This window comes from Panthera uncia, chromosome D2, assembly GCF_023721935.1.
Source record: "Panthera uncia isolate 11264 chromosome D2, Puncia_PCG_1.0, whole genome shotgun sequence".
Lineage (NCBI taxonomy): Eukaryota > Metazoa > Chordata > Mammalia > Carnivora > Felidae > Panthera > Panthera uncia.
This window is the reverse complement of record NC_064818.1, coordinates 60,304,588-60,320,086: the sequence shown is the minus strand read 5'-3', so window position 1 is coordinate 60,320,086 and position 15,499 is coordinate 60,304,588. Positions and strand designations below refer to the sequence as shown.

The window sequence follows — 15,499 nt, the reverse complement described above, 5'->3', positions numbered from 1 at the left end:
CGAAAGAGAATGATGGCATGATAGAGGGTCCTTTTAACATGATGCTATAGCGATTAAGAGTGTGATATTGGTGTAGGGATCACCACATCAGTGGAAGAGTTGAAGAGAGGGTAAAAGCTTAGAATATATAAAAGCTAAGTATATGATGAATGATACTCTGCATTCCTTCCCCCAAAATAGATAATATAAATTGTTCAGCAGTGATGCTAGGAAAACTATTTGAGGGGTACCTGGCTGGCTCAGTCAGTGGAGCATCCAACTCTTAATCTCAGGGTCTTGAGTTCATGCCCCATGTGGGGTGTAGAGATTACTTAAATAAATCAATAAATAAATCTTTAAAAATTTTAAACAAAACTATTTGAGCAAACATATCAAGTTTGATACTCATGTTATACTGAACATCAAAACATACATCAGATAAAAATAAGAGTTCAATATAAACAGCAAACCATTTGAAAAGTAGGAGAAAATATGGTAGAATATTGAAATGATTTGGATGGGGAAGAAATTTTCACACAAAGGAAATAGCTAAAAATAGAAAAATTGACCTATTATTGCATACAAATTTAAAATTTAAGAACATTCAAAACACCATGAAAAATTAAAAGGCAAATAATAAACTGTGGAAGATACTTGGAAGTAATATGATCAAGTATTTTTAGAGAGTTTATGAAACAATAAGAAAAAGACCCAAACATCCCATTAGAACAGTGGAAGAAGAAATTGCCCAAACCACAAAACTACAGATGACCAAAATATCAAAAAATATTCCATCTCAATATTCATTTTAAAAACTGGTATTTGAACTGAGATGAGGTTTTTCTCCTTATCAAGGTCACAATTTTTTTAAGCTGATAACCGCTAGGTGGAGCACAGTGAAATTGGTAGCACACTTTCTTGCTGAAGGTGGGAATAAGGTGGGAATAAGATTGATACAATCTTTCTGGGAAGTAAACATTACCGTATTTGACCCAGTTAAACTCAGTTGAAGAACTAGAATTCAATTTTAAGGAAATCAGAAATAGTCAAAGATGTGTATGCACAGGAGATAAAGGCACTATCATAATAGAAAAACATTGGAAACCACCTACATCCCCAGTAATATGAATATGGTTAAATATGTGAAAATATCCCATAAAGGGTATTATATAAGCATTAAAAATTGATTTTGAAGAATTATTAATGACAAAATGCTCTATATAATGTAAGTAGGAGTAACACTGTATGATCCAAGTTTTTAAAATGAATTATTATACATAATATTTAAACCATGATTGTTATAGCTATAAAAAGCAATGTTATGTATTTTTTCAAAGTTATATTTAAGCAAAAAAAAATGTTTATTGACAAGTAAGCATAGAAGAAAATACCAGAAATTTACCAAATTTGGTAGTGAGATTACAGAGGATATATTTTCTTGTAAAGCTTTTTATTGGGGGGGAGGGGCACCTGGGTGACTCAGTTGTCAGTCTCTTGACTTCAGCTCAGGTCATGATCCCAGGGTTGTGGGATAAAGTACCACATTGGGCTCTTTGGTGACTGTGGAGCCCGCTTGGGATTCTACCCCTTCCTCTCTCTCTGCCCCTCCCCCAGTTGTGCATGTGAGCTCTCTCTCTCTTTCAAAACTAAATAAACATTAAAGCTTTTTTTTTTCATATTCAAACATCATGCATTTTATTCAAACATCATGCATTTTTAGAAATTTAAAATAAATAAAATATAAAACGAATAATCTTCATTTATGAGAGGAAATGTCTATAGTAAGGATAGAAATTATTCTATTGAGGCCTCTATTCCACAGAAAACCTTTTATTTTTGCTCAGTTAATACAAGTTTTCTTTGTTAATCAAACTGGGCTAAATAAATTCAACAAACAACAAAGTTTAGCGTTCTATTCTAGTCAGTTAAAGTGAGAAGGGCAAAAAAAGCAGGAAACAACCACGAAAAGTACAGAGAACTAGCAATAGAGACCTGCATGTGAAAAAGACATGGGAGAAGGCAGAACTTGTACCTATGGAACCACATTGAAAAACAGCAGGTAGAGTGGGGGAAACCGGATCTTTATACACAGGAGGGCAGAAGCATACTTCCTTGTCTTAGCGTCCTCATGACACACATTGTAAACACATTGTTACTAAGGTTTTTAGAGTCATGTTTCATGTCTTCAACTACAGGGATGGATGAGATAGAACTTTTTATAATTGTTCCTAGAACCAGAAGATATTAAGCAAAGGGCCTGGTGTGGCCCAAGACATAGAGACATGGAAGTAACCTGGAATGATTACAACCCCCCAAAGTATTTAAAGTTGTTTGAATAACTTTTCTAATTACAGTGTTTCATATATTTATGGAGCATGTTCTAGTTCTTGGGTCATTTCAAATTATACTTACGACATCCGTGGTTCAATACACTCAGTTCTTATTGAAGTCTAGGGACAGTGACCTAATGGTCTTAATTTACTCTCATATCTTTAATTTTTTATTTTTAAAAAAAATTTTAATGTTTATTTTTGAAAAAGAGACAGAGCATGAGCAGGGGAGGGGCAGAGAGAGAGGGAGTCAGAATTCAAAGCAGGCTCCAGGCTCTGAGCTGTCAGCACAGAGCCTGATGAGAGGCTTGAACACAAGAGCTCTGAGATCATGACCTGAACCAAAGTCGAATGCTTAACTGACTTAGCCACCCAGGTGCCCCCCTAATTTTTTTCTTTTTTTTAAAAAGTAATCTCTACACCCACTGTGGGGCTCAAACTCAATATCGAGAGTTGCATGATTTCCCAACTGAACCAGCCAGGTACCCCAACTCTAATATCTAAAAAAAAAAAAAAAAAAAGGAATTTTAACGTTGCTTTTAGCTTTCTGTTCATAATCTTAGAAATTACCTAGGAGATTTGTTATTCCAGGAGCTGAATGCTTTTGAATTATGTGAAAATCGTTAGATAAGGGAGATAAACTATAAGACTGTAGTTAATCTGAACACAATGATTAAACCCTTGTAACTGATTTTATATTTTAGGCAGTGTTCTTCTGGACTACACTTTACTTTCATTCAGTTATTGTGGCACCTACTTGGCTAGCTACTCCTCTCTCCCAGAATTTGAACTGGCCCTTTGGTAAGTCAGTGTGCTACAGCATTCCTTTCATTGGATTACATTTTAATCTTGTCTGGATTTTATTAAAGGACATATACATGCAAAATGTGCAACAAGGAAAAATGGAAAGAATAAAAGTTTTGATTATAAGGTTTAATAGAGTTGCTACTTTTAGGCATAAAATTTGGCAGGGCAAAAGCTATATGGGAGTGAAATTATCATCTTTCCTTTTTTGTTAATGTGTTATAGTAGTTCCTTTGTTGGGTAAAGAATGACAATTGCATACAGTTTCATCTTTCCTTCAAATAAATGGTAGCAACTCTTTTTTTGAGTTGTGTGTGTATTTTCCACTAATGATGAATTTAAGATGTTCTCTATATTAGAGTTCAATTTGAAGTAATTATAATTAGTATTTTAATTTTAATTTTAATTAGTAAAGTAATGTTTTTAGAGACATTAGAAGAGTTATATGTTCAGAGAGTGGAACAGCACAGCACATTTGCCAGCTGTATAGGAAATACCTGTGAGTAAGACACATCTGTGGTCTTTGCTGGGTCATTTCATGTGGCCAGTTTCAAAGTTGTACTCACTCTTCCATCCATCATATAAACTCCTGCAATGGACAGTTTTCCGTTTTTAAAAATATTTTACTTTTAAGGAATCTATACACCCAATATGAGGCTCGAGCCCACACCCCTGTGACCAAGAGTCACATGCTCTACCAACTGAGGCAGCCAGGCACCCATCAGGGGGAGTTTTTCTTTTAAGGGGAAGTACAAACTGTTCAGAGAATGATTGAAGATACTCCTTACACACCAGCATTTCTTATACAAAAATATAATAATCTACATTCAGAGAACTACATTTAGTTTATTCGGTTTCTTTTTTTTTTTTAACAGCTTTATTGAGGTATGATTGGCATATTAAAAAATTCACATATAAGAATATAATTTGATTAGTTTTTACTTGTGTACACACCCATGAAACCATCACCATAATCAAGATAATAAATATATCTATCACCCCCAAAAGTTTCCTTGTGCTCCTTCATATGTTTCCCTATGGGCCCTTCCACACTTACACCATCCCTGTCCCAACCCTTGGCCCCTTTCCCCAGGTAGTCACTGATGTGTTTTCTATCACTCTGGATTTGTTTGCATTTTCTAGAATTTTTTATACAGGGAGTCATCCATTATGGACTCTTTTGGGGTCAGGGGAGCCTGGCTTTCATGCAGCATAATTATTTTGAAATTCTCTTATGCTCCTGTGTGTGTCAACATTTCATTCCTTTCTATTCCATGGAATGAATATACCACAGTTTATTTATCCACTCACCTACTAATGGATATATTAGTTTGCTGGGGCTGCTATTAACAAAGTACTACTAAATGGTTGAAACAACAGAAATTTAGTGTCTCACAGTTCTGGAGGCTAGAGGTGTAACATCAAGGTGTAAACAGGGTTGGTCTGTTCCGAGAGCTATGAGGGAGAATCTGCTCTAGGCTTTTCTCCTTGGCTTGTTAATAACTGTCTTCATGTTCACATGGTGTTCTCATTGTATGTAGATCAGTCTCCAAATTTCCCCTTTCCTTTTTACAGGGATACTAGTCATATTGGAATAAGGCCACACTAAATGACTTCATTTAACTTAGTAAAGACCCTGTTTCCAGATACAGTCACATTCTGAGGTACTGATAGGACATCAACAAATGAATTTGGGGGGACACAGTTCAACCTATAGCAATACTTAAAGGATAAGTAGGAATCAACCTTATGAAGAAGATAAGGAAGAGAATTCTAAACAGAGGAAAGGCATGTGCAAAGGCCATGAGGTCAGAGAAAATATGGCAAGTTTGAAGATTTAATTAAGACATCATAATGATGGCAACCAGAAATGGGTCATGAGAGGTAAGCCTAGGCGGTCAGTCTGAGGCTGAGGCTGGCTCATGAGCAGCCTTATAAATAAGTGACCATGTAATTTATCATGCAAGTCAGGACACTTGAGAGTGAGAGGGGATGTTGTCAATAATTAAACCAGGAGAATACTCACCCTATGCCTAAGCCATGCTAATAGGCACATCCTTTATCCTAAAGGTGATGGGAGGCTGTTAAAGGGTTATAAGCAGGGATGTGACACGAGCAGATCTGTGTGTAAGAAGCCTCCTTCTAGCCATGTCATGGAAAGTATATTGGAGGGAAATAGGCATGAACATGAATTAGTAAGCTTTGGTGGCTCAGGTGAGAGGTGACTGTGGCATGGACTAGGGTGGTGGGAGTAGGGATAGAGGGAAGTGGAGAGATTTGGAAGGTGTTTAGGAGGCAATACCATGGCACTTGGTGACTGAATGTTGGGCGTGGTGCTGAGGGAGAGGGACAGCTGAGGGTTTTACCCAGAGTTGTGACTTTGACAACTTATGGTCATTATGGTTCATGTCAGAAAGATGTCAAGAACACAGGTAGAGGGAAGTTGGAAGCGGCAATGGGGGAAGACCAGCTGAGACAAACTGAGGTGAGGGTGCCTGAGATAAATAAATGGATATAACTAGTTGGGGCAGCTGATAGATCAGCTAGGATTTAAGTTCAATTTCTGTCACAGAAACCCAAATCATCCTAAAGTGGTTTAAACAAGACAGAAGTTTCCTTCAAGTTCACTAGTCTGGGTATGAGTAGCCCATGGTTGGAATGGTGGCTCCCTAGTCTCGGGCCAGCCTGCCTCTAACTTGTTGCTCTCCCTCTCTTGGAGTGTTGCCCTCATCTCTAATGTAAAGTGGGGCACCGCCCACGTATTTTGGGGAGCCAGTGGGAAGGGAAAAAGATAAAGAGGAAGGCACAAACCTTTCTTGGAATGCATAGCTTAGACGTTGCACACGTCACTGCCACTTATATCCCACTCACCAGCTTAGTCACAAGCCTTGTGGAGCTACAAGGGACACTGGGAAATTTGGTCCTCAGTGTGGGTAACCACGTGGCTGGCTAAAAACTAGGAGTTCTGTTACTCACAGAAAGAAATGGAGAAGAGATGTTGAGGGACACAGTGCCTCTGCCACAGATGTACAGGACTGGAGCTCAAGAGAGAGCTGAAGTTTGGGAGTTGTTAAAGTGGTATTCAAAATGCTGGAAGCGGATAAGAACACTCAAAGAAGAACCTCAGGCTGAACCTAGAGAGCACCAATAAAAGGGTCTGAAAGAGGAAGAGAAACCTAGGAAGCTCAGAAGGAGTAGTTATGAAGGGAGGAGGGACACTAAGTATGGGGGCTTTCCAGAATATGCCTCAACCAGTGTTCCTTAGAAAGCAGAGTCTGAGGTAACAGCCCCTGAGCCACTTCTTTAGTGGGGAGTGCAATCCCAGGAAGGAGGCGGGTGGAAGTGGGAAAGTGGAGGGAGGCAGGGAAGGAAGAGAGCCAGCATCAGGGCGCATTACTTTGCCGGCCAAGTGCATTACTCTGCACTTGGTGCCAAGTGCAGTCGATTGCTTGGTTTCACAGATGGTCGTCTGAGAGGCAGAATGAACTGTGAACATGGAAAGTCCTTGGTCAGTGACAGACAGTAGTAGGCTAGGAAGCGGGGAGGAAGAGATGAGTTTATCCACCGACTCTTGTTATCCCACTGAGTGGGATATCCCTGCACAGAGTGTTAACAGCCACACTTTCTGATTTATTTAGACCTCCCGCATGTCATTTCCAGGGGCACATGGGAGCCTCTGGGTATGTGGAGCAGGCATGAGGTGAGGCACAGGTGGGGTGTGCCTACATGAAGTTCGTCAAAGCCTACACAGTCAGACAGCCACTGAGTCAGCTAGGCAGAACAGGTGATGAAGGCCCCAGAAAGAGGCAGGAGGGTGCCAAAAGGCAAGGTGAGCTCAGTGACAGAGATCCCAAGAGTCATTTCAGAAGATCATTGTGAGCAGCGTCAAATCCTGCAGAGGTCAAGTTAGACAAGGACTGAGAACTGTCGGATTTAGGATGAAGGTGGATATTGGTGGGTCTTGGAGAGAGCTGTGTCAGTGGACTGGTGGTGACAAGGAGCAGATTTCCAGACATGAGAGAGAGCTGGAGTGAGAAAGAAGAGGCAGAGAGTTTAGAACAACTCCAGGAGTTTGGCTCACAGGGGAGGGCAGAAAGACATGTAAGGGTGAGATTGAGGGAAGGCTTTTTAAAAGATGGTGCAGATGAACATTTAAGTGTTGTCAGGAAAGAGTCAGGAGAGAGGGAGAGTCTGAAGATGTAGAAGAGAATGAATAATGGAAAAACTAATGTTCCTAAGGAGGCAAAGACCCCACACACAGGTGGTGAAAATAGCCTTAGGTCAGAGGAAGTACATGCCTTCCACTGTAACAGGAGGAGGAAAGAATGATGCATATCCTGATAGCAGAAATTTGGGGAGAATTCCCAGGCGATAGCCTCTATCTTAATGGGATCTCTTCACTGAAAGGAAGAAGGAGGTGGAGAGGTTGGAGACTTCAGGAGAGTGGAGAATATTAAAAATATTCTCCCCTTATTGAGAGAATGGGAGAGAGAATGGACCAGAGAAACACAGCAGGATGCAAGGGTTATTGAGGGTCCAAGGGTGGGGGCATTAACCATGAACTTATAATGTCACAGACACACATAGTCCTCTGATCTTTGTTCCAATGTCTCCAGCATCCTGGGCTTTCAGTTCTATCCATCCAGGGTTGATGGTTGGTCCAGGCATCTGAGACAGAAAGTCAAAAGATTCAGGGAACCAGTGATACCAGTAAGAGAATGGCTGACATGAGGGACAGAACACTTGTGATGGAGGTGGAAGGAAGTGAGAGCAGAAGGGTGCCAAAAGGCGAGGCGAGCTCAGTAAATATTAATTCCATTTCCCAGTCAGAAGCCTGAATGGAGTGCTAGCTCCTTGGAGGAGGAGATAGCTCACATTTATTTTTCCTCCCATTTCATCTAATAAAAGACCTTGCCCATGGTAGGGATTCAGGATAGTCTCTCAAATGGGTAAATGAATGAAATATTCTAAAGTACTGATTTTTAAAAGTCAGTAAATAATCAATTGGTATCAATGTGTATAGTGAACATAGGTCAATCTGGAGTATTCGTATATAGTATGTTGAGATTTAGATACTTGTTTTTCAGCAAGTGTGATGATATATTCCATTTTCTAGATTTGGATGATTTAAATTCAAATTTTTTTTTTTAATTTTTTTTTTAACGTTTATTTATTTTTTTTTTATTTTTTTTTTTTTAAATTTTTTTTTCAACGTTTTTTATTTATTTTTGGGACAGAGAGAGACAGAGCATGAACGGGGGAGGGGCAGAGAGAGAGGGAGACACAGAATCGGAAACAGGCTCCAGGCTCCGAGCCATCAGCCCAGAGCCTGACGCGGGGCTCGAACTCATGGACCGCGAGATCGTGACCTGGCTGAAGTCGGACGCTTAACCGACTGCGCCACCCAGGCGCCCCTAACGTTTATTTATTTTTGAGACAGGGAGAGACGGCATGAACGGGGGAGGGTCAGAGAGACAGGGAGACACAGAATCAGAAACAGGCTCCAGGCTCTGAGCTGTCAGCCCAGAGCCTGATGCGGGGCTCGAACTCACGGACCGCGAGATCATGACCTGAGTCGAAGTCGGATGCTTAACCGACTGAGCCACCCAGGTGCCCCAAATTCAAATTTAATAAGGAAGATAAAATAACCTTGATAGCACATGACAGGGTAATATTGTTAAAACACACAGTTATTTTGCTTTCTTAGAAGGGTATAGCACAATTATTAATAAATTTGATATTAATATCATGGATTAAATAAATTATATCATTAAATAAATTATATCATATATTGAGACTCAATATATGTAATTAGATAAATGGTCTCAAGATGTCAAGTTAAATGAATTATTTTTTTTTTTACCAAACACAATTTCTCTCTAAGGAAATGGGAATCAAGTGTCATTTTATGCAAGAAGTCACAACCTGGTGTGGATGTAAGCTGCATGACTTTTAACCCTATGAACTGGCGCCAGCTGTGCTTATCAAGTCCAAGTGCATTGACTGTGTGGACTGTTGAAAAAAGCAACCAGGAGCATTATTTAAAAGCAAAGTAAGAGACTTAGTTACACAACAAGGTGGTGGTCTTAGTTTGCATTCATGTAATGTGATTGCATCAGTTTGATGAATTAACTGGCTTTATATGTACATATTAAACATCTTCAGTTGTAGCATCTTTCTACATGTGTAATTCCCTTGGAGTGATTACTTGCATTTTGAAAGGATTCTCTATGACCTGGTTTCTCAATGAATTTCTTCTAAATACCAAGTCATCCTCGAGCCTTTTCCAACATGATTTAATTTACCAAAATTTGATTTCCTTTACAATTTCAAAACATGCCTATTTATATGAAAAAAAGGATGGTTATGAGTTTTTGCTCCTATTACTTTTGCTCCTATGTACTCCAGTGTACAACTGGAATCTCAAAAATAAGAAACTTTTAGATATGGAAAACATATGGATTATACCTTCATTCACATAACCTCCAAACAAAAAGGGTAGTTGCATATAGTGGAGTCATGGGAATTACCTGCTTAAATAGAACTGGGTCAAAAAGAAATTTGTGACCAATGTCCTGGCAATAGCTGATGATGATGGTGCCTTTGTTAAAGGAGTTTAAAGACTCAAGGTGCCTCTGAACTGACTATTCTCAATGTATTCCACAAAGTCAAAGACTAAGTTGATGCTGGGTATATACATCCTTGAAATTGCAATTTTTGAAAAATTGCCTTCTTAAGAAAAATGTAAAGTTTTCTAAATGGAGAATCCTAAAAAAGACACCTCTTTCTGTTCTGTACCCTTTATGTCTCAATTTCACTTTTATAAGAACCCAACAAATAATCAAATCTGTCTCAAGGCAGAGACATTCATAAAATGGGTAATGTCTCTATCAAATCCTTGCCAAGGTGGGCAAGTAATTGGTCCCAGTATTCTCTCCTTTTGCTTGCCTTGAATATTCTCTTCTAGTTCTGAATGTTGAGTTGTGACTTTTCTATAAGCAGCTAAAGTGAGAGGCAAAGTGAGTGGATTGTCGTGGTTCTGAAAGCCAGCAGGATTAGAAAACATTGAAGCCTTATATTTGAATAGTAGGTACTGTTTTTACATGATCCGTTTTTAAAATTATTTATCATTCATAAAACATAACCAAGGAAGTTTTAAATTTAAGGCATAAAGCCATGAATTCTTCAAACGCCCTTTTATAGCTGTATTATGGATTAAAAGTAGATGTATGGTATATTTGAAAATGAATTCTTGATATTGGAGGTTGTAAAGGTAGCTAAATACAACCTACATGTACAGATGGTCCTTGACTTAGGATGGTTCTACTTAAGATTTTTTGACTTTGGGATGTTGTCAAAGTGATATACATTCAATAGAAACCATACTTCACATTTTGAATTTTGCTCTTTTCCCAGGCTGGAGATACATGGTACAAAACTCTCACGATGCTAGGCAGTGGCAGCTGCAGCTTATAGTCAGCCACGTGATCACAGGGTAGATAACCTGTGCGCTGACCACCATCCCGCACCTTTACAACCATTCTGTTTTTTACCTTCATCATAATATTCAAGAAGTTACTTGAAATATTCAGCACTTCATTATAAAATAGGCTTTGTGGGGGTGCCTGGGTGGCACAGTAGGTGAAACATCCAACTCTTGATCTCAGCTGAGGTTGTGATCTCACGGGTTCATGAGTTCAAGCCCTGCATGGGGCTGTGTGCTGATGTCTGCTTGGGATTCTGTCTCTCCTTCTCTCTGCCCCTCCTCTCTCTCTCTCTCTCTCTCTCAAAATAAATAAATAAACATAAATAAATGAATGAATGAATAAATAAATGGCTTTGTGTTAGATGATTTTGCCCAACTGTAGGTTGGCAACTAATGTAGTTTGCCTAGCTAATATAGGTATTCTGAGTACATTTATGGGAGGGTAGACTAAACTATGATGTTCAGTAGATTAGATGTATGAAATTCATTTTGACTTAGGTAGGATATTTTCAACTTATGATGGCTTTATTGGGACATAACCCCATCATAAATCAAGGAAGATCTGTACGTTTATTTTGGCCCACATTGATTTTTATTTGAATTGATTGCCAACATTTAATACTTGAGAGATTTCTCATAAATATCCAGATTATGATAGTCTTTCAAAATTCTGGAACCACAATTCTCAACAAACCCTCTTGGCTAGAACTGAGTGGCACCTACCACCTTTTGGAGGGAACACACTTTCCCATTTGCCACAGTCCCCCACCTGGCTACGCATCGCCTGCCTGACCCCTGCCTGTACAATCCCAGCTTTAGATATTAACTTTGAAAATTTTCAAAAATCCCTGTGTGCTTAATTTATAACTGCATTACTTGTCCTTTTGCGATATGTTTTTTTTTTTTTAACGTTTATTTATTTTTGAGACAGAGACAGAGCATGAACAGGGGAGGGGCAGAGGGAGAGAGAGACACAGAATCTGAAACAGGCTCCAGGCTCTGAGCTGTCAGCACAGATCCTGAAGCGGGGCTTGAACTCACAGACCGTGAGATCATGACCTGAGCTGAAGTCGGACGCTTAACCGACCGAGCCACCTAGGCGCCCGCGATATGTATTTTTAAATCTACTATTTGGTGTTTATCTGGTTTGGTTGCGTGTTTGTTTTTTACAAGTTACATTACCTCCCCACCTTGTTTATCACCAAAATGCAGTTGCTCCATCAGCGACTAGTTTTTGTTAATGATTATTCTGATTTCTCTTTTTCCTAAAGGTCAGTAAAACTACCTATGGAAGACGGGTCATTTTATAACGAAACAGATGTAATTTTCCCCACCTCGTTGCCCAAGGATCTTATCTATGGACCGGTGCTCCCACTGTCAGCCATTGCTGGGCTAGTAGGAGAAGAGGCAGAAACTTTCAGGGTAATTACCTGGCACCTCTTCCTGTTTGCCTATTTGATTCTCATAACCATCTCATGAGACATGCAGGATAGAGAGAAGATCATCCTGGGTTTTTAATACAGATTAGCCCTGGAGACCATGAGAAATGAAGTCTCTGGGAGGATGATGACTGGGAGGTTGGTTGACTGGGAGGATGATGACACTGATAATAGAAATAGAGAGCTGGGACCTGATTTCATTTTTGGACATATTGAATTTGGGATGCTGGGAAGGCATCCAGATATAGGTGCCAGGTGGAAATTGGGCCATCAGACCTGTTGCTGGGGTGTAGAAGGCAGGGCTGGAAACACAGAAGCCACAGTCATTACCACAGAGGGAATAGTGGAGGACTAGAGCAGGGGAGGGATGATAGAAAGGAGAGAAATGGTGCCAGGCAAGACAGCCAGAGAGGAAACCGATTTGTTAAGAGTTGAGAGTTAGTAGAAGAGTCTGAGAAAGAATAATCACAGAAGTAAGGACAAAGCCAAGAGAGAACAAGGCCATGGAAGAAAGTTTCTGAAGGGAGTTTGTTAACAGCTACACGCTCATTCAAGTCAACATATATATCAAGCTTCTTCTATGTAGCAGGCACTGTTTTAGGCAATGGGATCACATGATGACCAACCAGGCATAATCCCGACCCTTTGGAGCTTATATTCTATCGGAGACAAAACAACAACAACAAATAAAGAGATACATTAAATCATTGCAAAATGTAATAATTATTATAATGGGAAAAATGGGGGAAGAGATGGAAGTGAGGAAGAGATTAACATGTGTTGGTCAAGGAAGGCCACTGGGGAGATGACATTTACACTGAGACCTGAAGGACAAGGAGACTCAGTGCTACAAACAGGGTCAAGAATGTTCAGTCAGAGGGTACTGTAGGTACAAAGGCCCTGGGGGAAGAAAATAAATCAGTGTGTGTGAAGAGCTAAGAAAACTTGTGGTGGCTACAGCATAGTAAATGAGGGGGATCTGCAGTTGTAGGTCAAGAGGTAGGCGGGGAGCTCACTCAAGGCCTTTGGCATGAAGGTGAGGAGCTCCGTTAGGCTAAGCCTAATGATTGTGTTAAAACTCCAAGCCAAGGATGAAGGAAGTGAAGCTCCCAAATGTTTTTGTCCACCAAAGAGAACTGAGATATAGATGTTAAAAATAATTCAACATGGTAATTAGTTTGTTAAAAATTTCCACCAAGAGAAAAGGTTGTGTATGCTCTTAGTATTTCCTCTAAAGGATGACAATTATTCACTTTTTCAATACTGAAAACCACCAATTCCTTTTAAGAGGACAAATCCTAGCCTTAGAAATACAACCACGCTCAGCCACAGTGGGGCAGCAAAGTAAATACAAATAGATGAACCATCAGGGTTTACAACTTGAAAAAAATGTTTCTACGTTTAGTATTTGATGCCTAGAAACCCACATTTTCAACTATCTTGAATCTTCTCTTCTGCAGTAAAATTCTGTAGGAGCCCTCATCTTTCACATTTGCACCAGCAGGATGAACCCTACATAAAATATGTAAAATTCAGGCATCTGTCTTTATCATTTGAAAAATGCTATAAAATGCTTTCATTAAGTACTGAAATCTGGAGTCACCATTTTTTTTTAATGCTCATAATAAACAGACATCTTTGTTTTCTAGGACTTTTATACTCAGTGAATTTTAACATTTTTTTTCTGAAAACAGAATTTTAATGCTAAAGTTTGACATTTTTATTTATTTATTTATTTTTGAGAGAGAGAGAGAGAGAGAGAGAGAGAGAGAGCGCACATGTGCACAGGGGAAGGGCAGTGAGAGAGGGAGAGAGAGAATCCCAAGCAGGCTGTGCACTCTCAGCACAGAGCCCAATATGGTACTTGAACCCACGAACCATGAGATCATAACCTGAGCTGAAATCGAGTTGGACATTTAACAAACTGAGCCACCCAGGTGCTCCTAAAGTTCCACATTTTAAAATCACACAGGGAATATTAATAAAGCATGTACTTTACATTTGTACTGGAAATTAAGCTTTCCAATATTTACTTTTTCATCTTTTAGATAAGTAAGGTGAGAAAAATGGCTAAAACATTGATTAATGTCTATACAATGAGTGGAAGCATAACCAAAAATAGATCTCAAATGTCTTGATTCTTTTCCTTTGTTTGAATGACATTTCTTGTGACTTGGGTATCATCCAATGGCAAAGAAATCAGTAATGAATTGATCTGTATAAGAGGAGTCTTAAAAATTGATAAGCTATGAACTTTTACAAAATTATAAACATTAAATACTACCATTATGTCTCTTGTAGCCAACATAGGCCTGCCTCACATTACACAACCTATTTAAGGCATGAGAAACAGTATCTAGCAGTACCATGGGGGAAAATCAAAGGCAGATGTTATCTGGGCAGAAACTGGATCCAAGATAATGAATTTAATCTCAAGTGTCCAGTTTTCTTTTTCCATCTACCTTAAAAACAATAGAAGTAAGTAAATAGGAATTCCTTTTATAAACTCAAGTATTCTGAAACATATTTGGATGCTTACATTTTCTTTTTTCTTTTTTCATTTTTTTTAATGTTTATTTTTGAGAGAGACAGAGAGCACACAAGCAGGGGAGGGGCAGAGAGAGAGGGAAACACAGAATCTGAAGCAGGCTCCAGGCCCTTAGCTGTCAGCACAGAACCCGACACAGGGCTCGAACCCACGAAACGTGAGATCATGACCTGTGCCGAAGTCAGAGGCTTAACCGACTGAGCCACCCAGGCACCCCAGATGCTTACATTTTCTAAAGCAATATTGAGTTAGACTCAAAATTTTCATGTTCGGTCTTCAAGTGACCAAAATTTTTGATTTGTGATTCCAGAGAGCTGAACCAATGGGGTGGCATTATCAACAAATATTTTTAAACACTATTTTCTTTTAAAATTTCAGAATTTTTAGAATTTAAAATTATTGCTTCTGCTCACATAATCCGTATAATATCACATTCATTTTTCAATGGCACAGAACATATTTATTGATGAAGAGAGTAATAGAAAGACAAGCCCAGGTTTATCTTAAAGTAAGAAAAGCCACACACAATACTAGTTTAACATATTAAGGCCAGAAAACTCCAAGTTGTAATCCTCACTTTCCGTTGCATACCCATAGATTCACTGATGTGAGAACTAGATATGTGTGGGGTTTTTAAAAGGTTTTTTCAGCCCATTGCCATACCAGGTAAGAGTCTGTCCCTTTGTAATATATAGCCTAAGGTTAGATGTCATCAAGACAACCCAAGAAACTTTTAAATAATAGTGATTAAATACTGGCATTCAGTGAGTGACTCTTCCCTAGGAGTCAAATCTCAACTAGACACCACAAATGTGTCACTAATCAGCAGCAGTTTAATCCTTTTGAGTGGTTTTGCCCCCCTTTTTGGCCCATAGGGTGGCCAGATTATTAATCCAGTATTTATTTTTTAACA

The 15,499-nt window shown here is 39.1% G+C and overlaps 1 protein-coding gene across 2 annotated transcripts in view; it reads left to right on the top strand.

The window, feature by feature from the left end:
• CFAP43 (cilia and flagella associated protein 43) overlaps positions 1-15,499 on the top strand; it is a 119,723-nt gene that overhangs the window by 2,950 nt on the left and 101,274 nt on the right. For both annotated transcript variants that reach the window (XM_049645691.1, XM_049645692.1), the window contains exons 3-5: positions 3,014-3,110; positions 8,998-9,165; positions 11,871-12,021. In XM_049645691.1, the coding sequence (XP_049501648.1) occupies positions 3,014-3,110; positions 8,998-9,165; positions 11,871-12,021 (416 nt within the window). The remainder of the gene's footprint in view (positions 1-3,013; positions 3,111-8,997; positions 9,166-11,870; positions 12,022-15,499) is intronic.